Source organism: Pan troglodytes, chromosome 6 (assembly GCF_028858775.2).
Source record: "Pan troglodytes isolate AG18354 chromosome 6, NHGRI_mPanTro3-v2.0_pri, whole genome shotgun sequence".
In the NCBI taxonomy this organism is placed as follows: domain Eukaryota; kingdom Metazoa; phylum Chordata; class Mammalia; order Primates; family Hominidae; genus Pan; species Pan troglodytes.
In genome coordinates this window covers 164,438,915-164,456,118 of record NC_072404.2, presented here as the reverse complement: position 1 = coordinate 164,456,118, position 17,204 = coordinate 164,438,915, and the positions used below count along the sequence as shown (strand labels likewise).

The 17,204-nt window shown below is 56.4% G+C and overlaps 2 protein-coding genes across 7 annotated transcripts in view; both read right to left on the bottom strand.

Moving 5' to 3' along the window:
- Window positions 1-1,886: 1,886 nt before the first annotated feature.
- On the bottom strand, window positions 1,887-7,546 carry LOC745595 (transcriptional repressor RHIT). Its single transcript, XM_024358071.3, has 6 exons — window positions 7,328-7,546; window positions 7,015-7,115; window positions 4,760-4,857; window positions 3,577-3,692; window positions 2,652-2,689; window positions 1,887-2,524 (listed from the first exon to the last, which is right to left on the bottom strand). Exons 1-6 carry the CDS (start codon window positions 7,417-7,419, stop codon window positions 2,019-2,021), a joined length of 951 nt encoding a protein of 316 aa, XP_024213839.3. The 5' UTR covers window positions 7,420-7,546; the 3' UTR covers window positions 1,887-2,018.
- Window positions 7,547-7,596: 50 nt separating this feature from the next.
- The window catches only part of ZNF783 (zinc finger protein 783), a 33,464-nt gene continuing 23,856 nt past the window's right edge, over window positions 7,597-17,204 (bottom strand). The window contains exons 6-8 of one of the 6 annotated variants that reach the window (XM_063815765.1): window positions 14,864-15,529; window positions 9,267-9,478; window positions 7,597-8,294 (exon numbers count right to left, since the gene is read on the bottom strand). In XM_063815765.1, the coding sequence (XP_063671835.1) occupies window positions 8,277-8,294; window positions 9,267-9,478; window positions 14,864-15,529 (896 nt within the window). In that variant the 3' untranslated portion in view covers window positions 7,597-8,276. Of the gene's footprint in view, window positions 8,295-9,126; window positions 9,479-14,179; window positions 14,341-14,462; window positions 15,530-17,204 lie in introns of those variants that run through there. The other 5 variants (XM_063815764.1, XM_063815763.1, XR_010159048.1 and 2 more) reach the window with 5 other exon arrangements.

The following is a 17,204-nucleotide window of genomic DNA, read 5'->3' as shown; positions in this document are numbered from 1 at the left end:
ATCATGGGAACCTAGAGTGGAATATCATTACTGCATCACAGACAAGATCACAGACAGGGTAAGAAGGGGGAGAGAGGAAATTTACAATTCCTCATAAATAGTTCCTTATTTACAGAGATTGTAAGTGATTATGTAAATCACAGAACTTCCAATTAAAACCAACTCAAGCTACAAACATGGAAGTCCAGGGGCAGTGCCAGAGCCACCTCACTTGCCCGAGTGCTGCTCTCCAGGGCTTGCTACCATCTGCTCGTGTGCCCCTTAAAGCGAGGGCAATGGTAGAGACAGCACCGGCCTCTAGTCCTAGGAAGCACACATGCATTCATGTCAAGCACTGGGGATTGAGTGGGGAGGAGGAGGGGGACAGGGGATTATCTGACAGCTGAGGATCTAGGGGATCCTGGCGGAGTCTAGGTCACGGCTGGAGCCCAGTTGTGGCTGAGATCTCCAGTAGCTGAGGGGGAACTAATGTATCAAAATGGGAGGGTCCCAAACTGGCCGGCCACCATAAGGGCCTGCCTGAAAAGCCCAAGGGACTGGCCTAAATCTTCAGATGGTGGCGGGGCCGCCAGGATCTCAGGGGGGCTTCTCAGCTGCTGGCAGGCCACGTCCAGGTTTCCTACCTCCCTTCTGCTCAACCTTTAGGTGCTTCTGCAACACTTACTGCAGCCCATGCTGCCTGCTGTTGTCTGTGTGTCCTCTGCCAGGTGCCACCATTGATGTCAGATACCCTTCCCAGCCCCACAGCTAGGAACCAGGCCTCAGTCTTTGTATCCCAGTGGCTGGCACACGTTGGATCCTCAGAAAGCCCCCTTTGCCTGCCTGCTCCAACAATGGCTTGAAGACAAATATTACACCAACTGGACAGTGCCCTGTGAGGGCCAAGATGGCTGGTCCTGAGCACTGGGCCACAGCCAGCCCAGGCCCTTCTGGGACACATGGCCCACAAAGCTGCCTTTCCCAGGTAATGGGGAGCAAGGGGGAGGCAGAAGTCAGGGAAAGTTTCCATGAAATCTTACAACTCACCAAGGCTATTGGATTCGCATCTGAGGGATGCTTGGGCTCAGCCTATTAAACAGGAGGCTGGGTCTGGCCTGGACTCCGTCCAAGGCCTCCTGCCACCACTGCCCACCCTAGGAAGCACTTTAGAATCTTCACAGTCAGCATCCAGGAAACCAACGGCTATGGCTAAGAGTGAGCACCTTGGATGTCCCTTCAAAGCACTGAGTAATTACGTCTCCTAACTTGGACCTTTGTCTCTGAAAATCACTCGCCTAATAGAACAAGGCAAAGCCAGTCACTCCTGCGCACCCCATCTCCAAGCCCAGGCCTCCCCCTCAGTGAGGCTCAGGTGTTTGGGACTGGCCTCTATCCCAGCCGCCTCCCTGCAACGAGAAGGCCCATGGGCAATCTTAGTGCCTGGGAGAACAGCCCTCCCCCGGGAAGCCAAGACCATGGCCAGAATACTTTGACCTGGCCAAGAAGTGGCCCCCAGGAGAGGTTGCTCAGATTTAAGGGGCACCAACTGCCCCTGCGCCCTCAGAGCCCCTTTAGGGAGCTCTCTGGGTGCTACCCACATTCTCCATCTTCACGCGAGAAAGAGAACTGGGCAAGGGACCCCCACCCAAGACCTTCCTGATCACAACTGCCCCGCTGCCTGTCCCCAGGGCACCTCCTGAGGCCCAGCTCTGTACCAGTGCCCTCAAATCTGAGTGCGGCAGAAGGATCACTAGGGGTGCTCCCCCACACTGCACCCCTGAGGCCCGTGGGCGGCTCATCGGTCGAGGAGTCCCTCTCACAAACCAGGCAAGATGGAGAGGCCTGGCTAGCATGGCTGTCCTGGTGACGCACGAGCCAGGAGGGACAGGTGAAGCTCTCACCACAAGGGCTGCAAGGATAGTGCTTCTCCTGCGAGTGGCCACACAGATGACGCAGGAAGCCGGGCTTCTGCGTGAATTTCCTGCTGCACTGGGCGCACTGGAAGGAGCGCTCGCCCAAGTGCACTCTCTGGTGCACGGTCAGGTTGGCCAGATGCGTGAAACGCTTGTCGCACTGCGCACACTGGAAGGGCTTCTCGCTGATGTGTGTGTGCCGGTGCTCCAGCAGCGTGGACAGGCGGCTGAAGCAGCAGCCACATTGCGCACACTGGAAGGGCCGCTCACCCGTGTGCGTGTGCCGGTGCTCCAGCAGCGTGGACAGGCGGCCAAAGAGCTTGACGCACTCGTAGGGCTTCTCCCCGATGTGCGCGCAGTAGTGGGTGTGAGCGTCGACTGCTGGAGGAAGGTCTTGCCGCATTGGGCGCGGGTGTAGGTGCACTCGGCCACGTGCGCCCGACGGTGGCTGGCGGGGGTGGTCCGCTGCGTGAAGCTCTTGGGACACTGAGCACCAGCGAAAGGCCGGGGGCCACGATGCACGCGCTGGTGCGGCGCACTGAGCTCCTTCCGGCCGAAGCTCTGGCCACACTGGGCGCAAGGTGGGCACTGCTCCGTGCCCCTAGCGGCTGGCTCAGCCTGGCTCGGGGGGCCTGGAGGGAGGGAGGCCTCTAGCTCCCTGGGGTCAGGAAGCAGACCCCCACAGGTGCTTCCCCCAGAGCCCTCCTTGCCAGGCCCCCCTCCAGCAGCCCAAACTGGCTCGTGGCCCTTGGACCCTACCTCCAGACTCCTCTTCTCTCTGCGGCCCAGACAGGTCTCTGCAGGCAAAAGACACAGAAGGGTATAGTTAGTGAGGCCTGCCTGCCACAGGCTCTGCAGCCGGGCCACCTGCCCTTGGCTCTTCTGGAGTCTGAAGCCTGGGGTTCAAGCATCACTGAAGGCCCCACTCTGGCCTAGCCTCCATCAGCTCCCATTGTCCTCTGCCGGGTTCCACCCTGTGCTGTTCCACCTAAGGCTCCCCCGTTCATCCACCTCTGAGCCTTGGCCCGAGGGTCCTCTCTACCCAGAAGGTCTCTGGCCTTCTCTTTGCCTCTCACCCAGGCTCTAAGCCCCTCTCAAGTCCCACCTCCCTCTCATGGAGCCTCCCAAGACCAGCGTGGTGACATTTTCCCCAGCAGCACCTTCATCTGGGCCGCCTGTGGCCACCGAGACACCCCTTTTACTATAGTTGAAAGAACACCTTCAGCTGTTTGCACATCGTAAGCATATGTGCTTTTTCTTAGAACACTGGCCATCTTTTGGGTCAGATTCTGAAAGGGCTCTCTGGCTGCAGACATGGCAGTGCCCCTTCCCACTGTGTACTGTGTCTGTGTTCGTCTTCTCTCTCCTGAGTGGAATCTGTGTCTCACGCATTAATGAGCCCCTGCAGCGCCCAGCACCATGCTGCCTACAGACAAGTTCATGAAATAAACAGGAAACAGGATCAGGAATAAAAGAATGATTTCGTGCAACTGCATGGGAGGACACCACGCAGCAAGCACACAAGATTCTGCAGAGACACAGCCAAGGCTGCGCACTGCCTTCCCTCAGGAGCCTCGCCCAGAAGAAGGCCCCACTAGAGGTGCTGTGAGGCCCCCCAGGGGACGCCATGTCTCCTAAGGCCCAGGGATACAGGCCTGGGGAGACATGGCCCAGCATGCCTTACCTGAGCACAGGTGTGCCACAGTGGTCTCCTGTGGGCCCTGCTGGCTCCTCCCACTTGCCCCTTCCTCTTGCTTGATCCAGGACAGAACGCCTGGGGATGTTCCAGCTGGCCTGCGTCTAAGGGAAGGAGGAAGAGGCCCTGAGGGCAGCAGGTGTCACAGGACATCTTTCCTCTCACAGCCTCAGTTGGGACCATGACACCAAAGAGATTCCCAACAGAACTGTAGGTCCCAGCAAAGGCACAGCACATCCTGGGGACGTGTGACATGGCAGCGAGTCAAGCCAGGGGAGCTTGGTCTGTGAATGACGGGCTGTGAGCTGTGACGGGGATGACCAGCCATCTTCCAATGCCATCCACCCCGCTTCAACACTAACAGAGCACTTGGTGTCTTGCTAGGCATGTGGCCTCCGAGACTCCAGACCTTGTTGCTGGGCCTCCCTGCAAGTAGATGTGCCCTGTGGCTGGTCTGACTAATGGATGTGAGGGGCGCTGCCTCCTCCAGCTACCGGACCTTTGACAGTGGATTCGGCCTCTCTGTGCCTCAGTTTCTTCATCTATGATCTGAGGAAACTGAGAGTTGGAATAAGCTTAAATGGGTCAATGTTTATAAAGTGCACAGTAAGTACTAAATGTACAAGATACCAATGTGTTTGCTTAAAGGGAAAGGCATCAACTAAAGGAAAAGGGAAAGGGCACCCCAACCCCCAGCCCATCCCCTTGCTTCCTTCAACAGGGCCGCGGGCATGGTCACGGGCCATCTCAAACCACAGCAACAAGGCCTGGCCCCAGGAATGGTGGAGCGATAGGCTGGAAGGAGCCTGGGCCTGTGAGCTGCCAAACAAGCTCTGTCGGGAGGGAGAACACCCCCTGCCGTGTGGAAGCTGCGGGTTTGGTTTTGTTTTCTTCAGTCTCTGTTACAGCAGCCAAATACAGATCCTACAGTGCCCTCAGGTGGGTGTCCTTCAAGGACTGGGCGACCTCACCAATCTGTGCCCACCTCTAAGGCCTATCTAAAGTCAGGGAATAGTTACTGCTCCTCTTCCTGCTCCAGGCTTGACACAGGGTAGGCACATTTTTTGTTAAATAAATGAATGAATGGAGAACATTCCAAGCCACCCATATCTAACTGCTGTCCAGTCGCTCAACGCTGCCAGATTTTATAGCCAGGGCACAGCTCACTTACTTCTGTCATACACGAGGCACTTCTGACACAGCCACTCTGAAGACACCAGCCCGACCTGGCTGCCACACACCAGGTTGGCTCCACAATTAACCAGGGCCCTGGAAACCGTTTCGAGAGGAAATTGATCAAAATGTATCAACACGAAAAGATCCTTAAGACATATTGCTGAGTGAAAACAGCAAACTGCAGAAGATACGTAGTGTATATCTGTGTGTTCTTAACCCCTGTATTTTTCTACAGTACACACAAATAAGTATTTGCATGAGAAAATAGCCTGAAAGGTTATGCAGCAGAATGATCACAGTGGCTACCCTGGGAGGGGCCTGGGGTTGGGCGGGCGGCCAGCAGAGAGCCGCTTAGCTTTACCCGTGACCTCCACATTGCTTAGTAAGAACATATTCGTGTAAGAATCCATTTGCATAATCAAAACATAGACACTTTCAATGGCTAGAGGCGGGTCACTTTCTGTTCAGAGGGATCTCTGAGCCGTGATTTTCAAACTAACGGCACCAGAATCACGGGAGGAAAGTGTTGAAAGTGCAGTGCCCAGACCCTGCCCGTACCTAATGAATGAGCAGCCCGTTTACACTGCTTCTAGAATTCTGGCAGCAACAGCCCGCCTGTGGAAACATCCAACAGATAAAGCAGTCATGCACCCACACTGTCTGGGGCCTGCAGGATTTCTTGCACCCACACTGTCTGGGGCCTGCACGCAAAGGGTTTAGAAGCAGCTTTTAGGAGTGAGGCCCAGTCCTGGGGGGTAAACAAAGCTCTCTCCTGGAGAAATCTGGAAAAGTTTACAGAGAATGGAAAACAAGAAGTAACTGCTAGAATGGCAAGGACTACCCAGACCGCAGGGCAACCCTAATCCCCTGAGCAGGCCTCATTCCTCCACCCACCACGCTTCCTTGAGCTGCCTTCAGGTGCAAGCCCAGCCTCATGGCAGAGCCATGCCTGGGGCTCTTTGGCCAGGCCCTGCCTGCTGCTTTGCATCCCCCTAGGAGCTGCTCAGCCCTGGGGACTGTGGCACCGGCCGCAGCCTCTGAACATGCCCCAGTCCTGCCCACACCTGCTGCGGGGGGCCAGCCCAAGACCGGGGTGGCTGCAGTGCCTGGGCTCAGCTCCCCTCCCTGCACCACAGGGGAGGAGCTGTTGGCCAGGCTGCTGCTGTAATAGCGCTCAGTGACACCAAAGAGCCACGCTCTGCCCAGCTGGCCTCTCGCTCAGGGCTCCCCAGCTCGGGCTATGTGACCTGCATCCTGCCACACCCCACCCCTTACTCAACCCTGCTCTCTCTCTGGTGCCCCTGCCCCCTGCAGGTGCCTGGAAATGCCACTTTTAGCCTTGGACCTACATGCCAGCCACTCAGTACCCCTGTCAACCCCCACCTTCTTCCCCACTCTGGGCTCACTGTGACTTAATTTACCTACTCAAAGAGTCTGCTTCACAGGGGAGCCTTCCTCCCCAAATCTAAGAATCTAGAAAGCAAGCAGCAGTATCTTGGCATGATCCACTGTGTTCTGAGCAACCAGCTCCAGGGTTCCTGTCCTTCAACTAGAATGGTCCCATTGTCCCCCATGTTATATGTTTCTGGTTGTCACTGGAATAAAGGGTTCTCACCTTTAAAAAAAAAAAAAAACTGCATTCTGATCCAATGCTATTATTTCAAAAATGGAGGAAACTGAGCTTCTATTCTGGTTCACTGTTCATTTAATAATTATTTATTATTTATAATCTCAGTACATGCCAGGCACTGTGTAAGGTGCTAGAGGAGGGGGATATCACAGCAAGACTCAGTCCCTTCATCCAAGGAGAGTGAAGCCTGGAGAGGAAGCAGGGATTAGGATGCAAAGTGAGGAGGACATGCACGCAGGCACCAAGGGCCCTGGGAGCAGACGCAGTGTCAGGGCAGGTCTCACGGAGGCCGCCAGCCTGTCGCTCCTCCCGGAACCCTGCATGCATCAAGACGGCCTGTCTCAGGTTCCTGGTATCTGCTATGCCCTCTGCCCTTCCCCTCAAGCTCCAGACTGGTCTCAGGCCAAGCGATGGCTCCAAAGGGACATGGAGTATGGGAAATGGCCCAGGCCCTCTCTGGGTGTCAGAACATCCGGGTCTGGCCCTGACCACCAGCTGTGAGGCCCAGCAGTTCACTTCCCCCCACCTCTGCCTCTCCTTCTCCAGGGGGGCCTTCTGACACCAGATGCCCTTACCAGATGCAGGTGGAGAGGCCCAGGCCCACACCCTGAGGGACTCACCAGTGCCCGGGCTCTGGCCCCTCTCCACACTGGGCAGGCTGCAGTTGCCTCCCTGTCTCCTTTCTCCACTGGCGCCAGATCTGGCTTGGTGGTGGCCTGGCCTGTGGGGAGGAAAAGGGCAGTGGCAGGGCTGTCCTCTGCAGGCCTGGAAAGGGAGGGTGTTCTGCCAGGCTTGGAGCAGCCTCTTCAAGACGTGTGTTGAAGGGGCATGGAGAGTAGGGTGGGCAAGGCCTCTCAGTTTTCGTGGGCTAGAAGTGAGTGCCATGAGGCCAAGAGGAAGGGTTCCCATCCACTGCCCACACAGGCAAGTCACCTAGTCCAGACAGATGAGGAAACTGAGGCCCAAGATTGGGGCTGGCCATTCATGGCAGTCAGGTTCAGGCTTCCTGCTGCCCTTCCTTCCATGTGCTTCTCCTTCCTCGCCTGAGGCCGGACAGCCTCCTCACCCTGCCTCCCACAGCACACTGGGACCCTTTTCTGAAGGAGGAACCTCTGCAGCCAGGCAAAGAGAGGGAAGGCACTGTGTTCTGGGCCTCAGTCGCCCAACAAGGGGAAAGACTGGACAAAAAGCCAACTGCTCACCTGCCCAAAGCAGTGAGAATTCCAGGTTCACGCAGGAGAGCTTCGGAGTGGGGTAGATACAAAAACCCAGGTCTGATCAAGTCTCACATGAAGATGCACACCTGCCTGAAGGAGCGAACTTCCCAGGGCTGGCCCTGATTTTCTGGACCTGGGGCATCCTTAAAAGCAGGCCTGGCCAAGCGCGGTGGCTCACTCCTGTAATCCCAGCACTTTAGGAGACCGAGACGGGTGGATCGCCTGAGGTTGGGAGTTCGCAGCCAGCCTGACCAACATAGACAAACCCCGTCTCTACTAAAAATATAAAATGAGCCAGGTGTGGTGGCCCATGCCTGTAGTCCCAGCTACTCAGGAAGCTGAGGCAGGAGAATCACTTGAACCCGGGAGGCGGAGGGTGTGGTGAGCTGAGATCACGCCATTGCACTCCAGCCTGGGAAACAAGAGCAAAACTCCGTCTCAAAAAAAAAAAAGAAGCAGGCCTACAATTCATCCTTCTTTGCTCAGCAGGAATCTCCTGAGAACTCAGTGTGCAGAGTGCAGCGTGGGTGTCCTAGAGATGCAGATGTAAACCAGGGGAGGCCCCAGCTCCCCAGGAGCAGACAGGCTGGTGAGCCACAGGTGTGCACGCAGGAGCTGCCTCTGGCACCATGTGAAGGGCAGGACAGCGAGGAGCAGATTCCAGTTTATTTACTCCACGAGACCTGGAACAAGTCACATAACCTCTGCATTTCATTACATAAAACCTCAAAATGATAATGACAGATACCTTCTACCTGCCTGAAGACAGAGGGCTGAAGAAATGATCTCCACATGCTTCCTGCTCTGAGATTCAGGAGTCTCATGCGATTGAATAAAGGAGTAAAACCAAGGTGTGGAGGCCCCCAGAGGCCAGCCTCTCACCCAGGAAGCTCAGGGTGTCACAGCTCCCCTTCACAACACATTTGCAGAGCTCCTTCTATGAGTCCTCCAGGCCGCCACCCTGCTGCTCTGAGAAATACCCGACTGTGTCTTCAGGAGTCACAGGCACCTGGAAGTACAGGTTGCCTGCACCCACCATGAATAACAACCATTTCACGGAGCAGCCAAAACCAATTCCTCCCCTCTCCCTTCCCCCGAAGCAGAGGGCATCGCAGGCCAAACTACTAAGCAAATACAAACTCAACTCCATCACACTGCCTTCAGCTAAAGGGCAGAACCAGTGACTAATGGGATCTAGGATCAGGGCTCCTGGGTTCTCCCCTCTCCCAGGCACACATATCTCCTACTTGTGCCAGTCCTCACTCTCAGAGACCATGTACAACCACTGCTGCACAACCATATCTCTCCCAACAAACCCCATTCCATCTTCCAAAGCAGACATTTTTCTGTGTCACAATTTTCTTCTGACATTTTTCAAGCCCTTTAAAGTCAACTAGTGACTGCCTTGGACGCCCAGAGGGCAGGCTTCAGCAGCCAAGGGGCTCCTTCCGCTATGCATATGGCGACCCCACAGAGTCCAGGCAGGGCCTCTCCTCCCACACCCAGCTCCTGTACCTTGGGGGCCTCCCCCTTGCTGCCCGGGGGCAACTGCAGTATCCAGAAGTTCCTGTTGCACAGCAGGTTCTCCACGTTCCCCAGCCACCTCTGCAGCAGCCCGTACTCCTGCAGCAGGGTCCCCAGCACGGCCCACTTGCCTCCAGCTGGTTCCCGAACTCCACAGCCACCTTCTCACAGTCAGCCAGCTTCTTCTTGGCTGTCCACGTGCATCCCTCCAGGCTCTGTAGCCAGGCAGCCTGGGGTTCCATCTTCTTCTCCACCACCTGAACAGCAGACACGATAGCCGGAAGGGAGATCTCTGCAGATCGGATCTGGGCCTCTCCCTGGAGGTCAGTCCGCAATGCCAGTCCTGCAACCAGACACAAGTTCGCAAGTCAGCCACCAGAAGGAGAGCAGCCCAGAGCCATTCCCAAATACAGGAAGGTCAGGATTCTCCGGAATGGGGGAGACGTCTTCTGAGTGCCAGGCGGCCTCACTGGTCAGACCCCCAAACAGACCCCACCTAATAGTCAAAGACAGCAGACACTGGACAGCACAAAGCCCCCACGAGAAGAATCCTGAACCAAGACCCGGGGCAATGGAAAATGACATAAATAACATTACCATCATAAATGAACAGAGAGTGGATCCCAGCTCTACCACTCACTGGCTCTATTTACTCAGCCAATTACTCAACCAACTAGGGAACACGGCCAGCAGCAGGAGCCAAGAAATGGTGAGAAGCCCAAGTCCAGAACACCTGCCAGGGGACCTGGGGTCCAGTGCACACCCAGGCAGCAATCTGACTCCTCACCTTCTTCTAGAACAAGCCCACACCCCTTAGTGGGCTCAAGGGGAGAAAGGCCTGTTGTTCTGCCTTGGTGATTTCTAAGGCCCATCCACCCTGACATCTATTGGTGTGACTTCCTGCCCTGCCTGATACCACATCCCCATGATCCAGGTGCCTTGTCAACCAGCCCCAGGGTGGTCTCCACCCTCCTAGCTGCCAGGCAGCAGGGGCCAGAGAAAGTTGAAAGCAGAAAAGGAAAGAACAAGGAAACATTACAAGGAATACCCTGTTCACAGGAGGTGGAAAATGTATTGTGTATTGCTAGAAATAAAATTTTAAATCCAGGAATGCCTCAGCAGGGAACAGTTGAGGTATAAAGGGAGCGCTCCTGGAAATGGAACTCACCTAGAACTTGACTCAGTGCCTCTCCTGCCATCTGAATCCTGCACAACCTGAGGTCAAGCCACATTACTTATCCAAGGATCTGTTTTCTCACTTATGGGGACTTCCTAACTTCCTTCACTCCTAAGGTGGCTGTGTGGATGAAATGCACTGAAGATATGAAAAAGCACTCATGGTGTATGACATGAGCACCTGTTATATTCTTAAAAACAAATATAAAGGCTATGGACCAGTGATCTGAATGTGTTATGAACCAAAGACTGTGATTAATCCAATTCTGTGCAACTGAGTTTCTCAGAGACCTCCCCAATAAACGTACTCAGCAAAGCGTCCCATACATACCAGGTACCAGACACCAGATACCTGGCCCTTTCCTTCCCCTCACAGCATGGCTATCCATCCTCAAGTCTGGCCTCTGTCTGATACAATGAAGTGGAGCTCAGAGGAGGCAGCACCGTCTTCACAGATTAGGGGCAAACATCCTCACCTCCCTGCAATGCCCTGCCACAAATGTGCCACCCGGGAATGGATCCAAAACCACTGCAAAGCTATTTATACTAGGAGATGGCCCCTCTACCTTTAAAAACCTATGAAAATCTCAACAGTTCTTATGCAGGCCAGCAATGGCCTAGGTCAGGCCTGAGCCTGAAGCCCCTAACCAAAAGTCCTCACAATGCAGATCCCCTCAGCAGCAGCCAGAAGGACTTGTCAGGGAATTTTAGAAAGAGTGGGCAGGCATCAGAATCCTCCTGACTGGAATCAGAGCTCAAGTCTAGAGCCCACCTCACAGCCAGGAGCCAGACTCTGGCTCCCGCAGACTGCAGCGGACATCCCTCCCCAGGCCATGGCACTGGTCTCAGCTTGGAGGGAGGGGTGGATCTTTGAGATGGTCGACTTGGGGGCGGTGCCAAAAGGCGGGTCCAGAAAGAGGAACCTTGGAGAGTCTGGAATGAAGACGTCCACAGTCCACTGTCCCCCCAGAACCGGGTCCAGTGGACATCAGGGCTGGAGGGAACCTCCAAATCTTGTGTTTGCCAATCACCTTATTCCACAGGCAAGGAAACGGAGAGCGAGAAGGGCGTTTATCGTGTGGCCTTAGGAGTCCTTGTCCTCCTCCTGCCACCCGGGCTGAGCCCTCCCCAGTTCCAGGAGGTCGCCGGAGATGGTGGGGGGTGGGACATCCTCCTGGCGAATTCAGGACTCGGCTCCACGTCCCCAAGGCTCCATGAGGGTCGCCCTTACCGGAGGCGCAGCCGCCTCGGCCATGGCCCTGTGCTGGCCGGCCTGGGCAGGGAGTAGCCGCTGCCGTTACGCGCGGCCCCACACAAGCCCGGCTGCGCAGTCCTCTCCGCAGACGGCGTCAGCCCTGCTTTCCCCGCACGGACCGAGCTCGCGGGGCCGCCGGGACTCGGGACACGCGGAAAACGCGTCAGGACGGCAGCTGTGCAGACACTCAACGGGTTGCGACCGGGTGGGCCCCGCCCACATCCCGAAGCCAGATCCCCACTGGCCGGTGGTGGAAGCTCCGCCCCCACTTGGATGGCGCCTCCGACCCAGTGCCAGCTTTTCATTGGCCAACCCGGGAGGCCCCGCCCCCACAGCGTGCGCCGGGCCTTTGTGCACGCCCGACAGGTGTGAGCGCCCGCCCCGGGCTGGTGCCCAACAGCCCGCAGGTGTCACCAGCTGCCACCGCCCCGCACGGCCACTCACCTCCCAGAGAGCAGAAACCAGATCACGCGCACGCACTCGTTTATGCCAACTTTATTGAGCACCAATTAGGGCAAGGGACTACCACCTTCACAGTTCTCTTGGGCTTATTAACGTCGTGGCCCACCCATTTATTTCACAAATGAGGAAACCGAGGACCCTGCTGGGAGAGTTTGGGGCCCAACCAGGGCTCCCACCGAGTCTGGGGCACCCTCAGCTCCTGCACCACAAAGCTTCGGTTGACTTGTTTCAATGTAAAGAACGTTACTTAAACAGGTCTGAGTGCTAGGCAAACTCACAAGACCTAGCTCAAAGTTTGAGCACATTGCTATGAAAAAAAGAAAAAAGGAGAATCAGCACCTTGTGATATTTAAGCAGGGACATTTGGCATTAGCCAAACAAGCCCAGAAAGTCGGCAAAATTCTTAGCCTGAGGTAACCCCAGAACACCTGAGACTAGCTCCTGCAGCTGAGGGTTAAACTCGTGCACCTGCACTTGCACCACATTCTGTCTGAGCTCTTGCTGACAGCCCGTCTCTGGTTTGTGAAGCTCCTGGCAAGGGTGGGGGGACTCCAGAGCAGACAAGCAGGATCCACAGCACAGAAGGGCAGTGCCTCTTCCCAAACCCAAGGGAGCCTGGCTGAACTGTCACTGACTTGTATACTCATCCTCCTCCCAGAGATGACAGCAATGCTACCATTGGCCCCCAACTCTGCTCAAGACTTTGGAAGAAGTGTGAGGGTCAGAAGGGCAAGGAAATGGCACATCCAGGGACCAAGACCCCCAGAAGCAGCCCTGAAGGGTGGTCACAGTGCCAGACAAGGCGGTAAAAAACAAGGATAGCTGGGGTCCCATCACTCCAGCTTCAGAGTCACCCACACCAAAGCTGCTCTACAGACAGCATCCGCAGTGGTGTGATGAGAGACACCAGAAGCCAGCTGACCTCCAGACTGCCCCATGAGGCGTCATATTATTGCCTGAACTTCTACAGTCCGAATCTCATGCTTTGGTAAGAATTTGTTCAACAAAATACAAAGGACTCCTGGAGAACAGAGCCCCATGGGTGAGTCTTTCACTGAACCCAGTGGAACTGCCACTCACTCCAGAAGATAAAGGTCCTTCCTGAGGGATTCTGACAGGAAAAAAAAGGCTGGAATGGAGTAGAAAGGAGGCCCTGAATTTGAAAGGAAGCACAAAGCTAGGCTTCATATTTGTCCCAGTGCCTGTTACTCTGACCCTGACAACTCTGAGGTAGGACACACTGGGGCCATGACCCCCTTTGACAGAAGAGGAACATGAGACTAGCTGTGACTAAAGGATTCACCCAGATCTCCTAGCCCAACTCTGCCCCAGAGCCCAAAGTGCTCAAGGGAGAACTCCTTTGAGAGGAGACTGCCCCGCCTTTAATGTGAAAAGCAGGCCTGGAGGCCCAGGGTGGACGTGGTCCTCAGCCAGACCAAGGGCCTCCTCTAGTGGAGGGGCTTCCTGGGCTCTCTCTGCACTGCCCCTCAGGGTGCTTTCTGGGGTCCAGTCAATGGATCTTACACACCCATGAATACTGAGCCCTTGGGGAGAAGTGTCCAGGCTTCAGTTTCCCCTCCCAGCTGACAACAAAAGTAAATAACGGATGTGACTATCCTGTGGGGAAGGACTAGGAATACTGGGAGTCACTCTGGGCCAAGAAACACACACATGGGGAGACACTGTGCTTCCAAGACAGCAGCCAAGACATCCCCATCAAAACCCACAGGCTGGGCCAAGAGTGGTGGCTCATGCCTGTAATCCCAGCACTTCAGGAGGCCGAGGTGTGCGGGTCACCTGACATCAGGAGTTCGAGACCAGTCTGGACAACATGATGAAACCCCGTCTCTACTAAAAATACAAAAATTAGCCGGGAGTGGTGGTGGGCGCCTGTAATCCCAGCTACTCAGGAGGCTGAGGCAGGAGAATCACTTGAACCCAAGAGGCGGAGGTTGCAGTGAGCGGAGATTGTACCATTGCACTCCAGCCTGGGCAACAAGAGTGAAACTCCATCTTAAAAAAACAACAACAACAACAACAAAAAAAAAAAACACAAAAGACCCACAGGCTGGTGGACGTAGCTCCCCCTTCAGCTCTGCGAGCCTCACATGGAAAAGCTGGCTCTTTCCAACTTTGCAAAAGGCAAAGTTCCATTAACAACTACACACATTTACAAAAGCACTTGAAAGTCTCTATAAGGGAAAAAAATTTCAAAATACCAAGTAGAAAACTTTCCAGGGCCCTTTCTTCAGGTCAGGCCATCCATCCACTCCACTCCACTGTTTCTCATGGTGACAGCAGGCAGGAGATCTCTGCACAAAACAAAAATCCCAGGTCCCCGATGTCTCTATCGCCCCCATACTGGAATGGCCATGATCTCTGGTCCTCTTGGCTGTGGTACCTACCAGAGGCCCTATCAAAAATAAAGCATCCCTTAAGCCTTAAGGAATCTTTTATAAGTCAGGAATGCAGAAAAGGCAGCGAAGAGTGCAAACAGGAAACAGAAAGCACCAGGTCACACACACTGTCACCAGAAGGGCGGCTAGCTTCCCATTTGAATGGGTAAAAACAACAAACCTCTCTCCATCCCAGGAAGAGGAATAACCTGCGTCAGGCACAGGGGAGAGACCCCGCCAGGGGTCCTCTGTGGGCTCCTGCCAGGTCAGCCCTCCTCCTTCCGGCTGGGCCAGGGCAGGGGCAGGCTCCCGTGGCGGGCAGAGGCGGCAGGCAAGTGTGGGCCCACCTGGCCTCGGGCGTGGGTCTGCATATGCACGGCCAGGTGGTGGTTGCGGTTGAAGGTCCGGCCACACTGGGGGCACTGGTAGGGCCGCTCACCGGTGTGGATGCGCTGGTGCCGGAAGAGGTCCGAGGGCCGGCGGAAGGCCTTGCCGCAGTAGGGGCAGGTGGGCCAGCCCTGGCCGTTGCCGGTGTGCAGGCGCTGGTGCAGCAGCAGGCTCTTGCGCTGCTGGAAGAAGCGCAGGCACTCGCTGCAGTGGTACATCTTGCTGGCTGCAGGCCGCCGCCCCATCAATGCACGGCCCCCTGCCACGGAGCGGCGACCCTCAGGCTCCTCGGGGAGCCAGCGGATGACAGGGCCGGGTACCACCACCTCCCCTGGCTCCAGCATGGCCTGGCTGTCCCCGCAGCTGGTGGGCGAGCGGCCGGGGGCCTCCTGCCGTCCCTCCTCCACGTGGGTCCGCTGATGAATCGTCAGATTGATCTTCAGGCGGAAGCTCTGCCCGCAGTCGGGGCAGGGGAATGCCCGCTGCCGCCGGCGGGAGAGGACTCGGGGCGTCTCCCCACCGGCCCCCAGTGGCCGTGGCTCCCCTGCCCGCACCCTGGGCATGCCCTGGGCCTGATGACGGCTGGGGCCCCCAGGCCTGTTCCTGGGCCCTCGGGGGATTCTACACTCGGTCTGGCCTCGGGACACCCCCAGAAAGAGCCGCTCAGGCGTCATCTCGTCTTCAGACTGTGCCTCTGTCTTGATGGCCACACCACCACCTGGCAAAAGGAGTCTATGTTGGTTTCCAAGTGGACCTCACCACCCTGTCCCCCAGGTCACTCGGCCCAGTCCTGGCTTCCAGCCTCAGCCCGGGCCCTATCTCCCCACAGTGCTCACAGCACATTGCAGGGGTCCTGCTCACTGAGCCCTGCCACACAGGCACTGCCTCGAACGGTCACTCAGTCCTGATTGTTGTCATCTGCCTCATTCCTGGAGGCCAAGCTAAGGACATCAGGGGAGGGGAGATCAAACTGCAAGGCCAGGAGCCAGGGAGCCCGGAGGTCAGGGGTCAGCTGGAGTGGGACACAGAAGCAGAGACCCTGGGCACAGCAGAGAGGGTGGCAGGACCCCACCCCCAAGAGTTCTGGTGACATTAGTTACCATCTGTAAAAGACAATGAACCCCAGGGGCCCTGCATGCCCCCAGACCACCCTAAGAGGCCTCTGTGGACTAGAGGTGGTGAGTGCTGCACCCATGCTCAGCTGCTCATCCACATGACAAATCCACACAAAGCGTCCACGACCTGTCTGCCACTACACTCACTGGTGACAGAGAGGAGGCACTGGGACCTGAGATTCCTGCCTGGGTCTGTGTGAGTCTCACTCAACTCCCGGGTTGGGTGGAGCCAAGGAGCTGCTGCGACAGCAGTGACAAGGACAACCAAGGCAGTGGCAGGTGATCACAGCAATGTGCTGGAGACGTGAGACCCCAGGTCTCAGCACCCAGCTCTCAGGGGTCCCTAATGTGAGGGAGGGTCCTGGCACCCTGCCCTCTCAGGGAAGCACAGACTCTAGGCAGAGGGACACAGACTGTGGACATGGCGGGGCTGGGAGCCCAGCCACGCCAAGACCACGTGGACAGCTTTTCCATCATCATCGGACCACATGCCTGGGATCTGATGCCTGGGTTTTCATGCAGTGCCTTTCCAGCCAGGCCAGACCAGACCACACCACAATGGAGAAAGACCAGGAAGGACCCCAGACTGATCTGGGTCCCCACAGTCCCCAGGGAGATAGAAGCTGGAGAGGGAGGGAGAGAACCCTCAGGAGGAAGCCCCTCACCAGGTCCCACCACCCAACCCCAACCCCACCCCACTCCCAAAAGGCCCCCACGCTCCTGTGGGGCTCTGCTGCGGCCACAGGTGCCTCCGCCCTTCTTCCCCAGGCCCCATGCCTGGCAGGATGTCCCTGGTGGGGAAGGTTGGAGACTCCCCATCTAAAGACTCTTCTTCTGGCTTAATCAAGGATAAAATGCTGGTGCTAGCTGGGGGCCACGTGAGAAAGACTCGGCGAGGGCCTCTCCCAACACCGGCTGCTGTACACCCGCGGCTTGCAGCGTGCACAGCCATCTCCCCAGCAGCCCTGGACGTGCGCAAGTCCCTGTCAGGGAAAGGAGGCCTAGGGCTTCTGTCCCGAGGGCTTCAGAGGTGAGACAAGAGCTATGAAGGCCATGTCCCCAACACTCCTGCAGGCCAGTGCTAATGACTTGTCCCTCAGCATCTGTCACCCTGATGAGCCTGAAAAGAAGAGGGTTGGGAGGCTCCCGGACACCGTTCCAGGTCTGCAATGGGGCAGGAACATTGCCTTCCCACCTAAGAGGGTCCCATCTCTCCAACTCCATGAGCAGAGCCCAGACTTACACACTGGCTGGAAAGAGAAACCCAGGGAAGGGAGG

Coding starts and splice junctions, on each gene's coding strand:
- LOC745595 (XM_024358071.3), bottom strand. CDS start 7,419: ATGGAAGGAAGGGCAGCAGGAAGCCTGAACCTGACTGCCATGAATGGC. Junction 4,858..7,014: donor GGGCCAGAGCCCGGGCACTG/GTGAGTCCCTCA, acceptor AACGGTTTCCAG/GGCCCTGGTTAATTGTGGAG. Junction 2,690..3,576: donor TGTGGCACACCTGTGCTCAG/GTAAGGCATGCT, acceptor TTTTGCCTGCAG/AGACCTGTCTGGGCCGCAGA.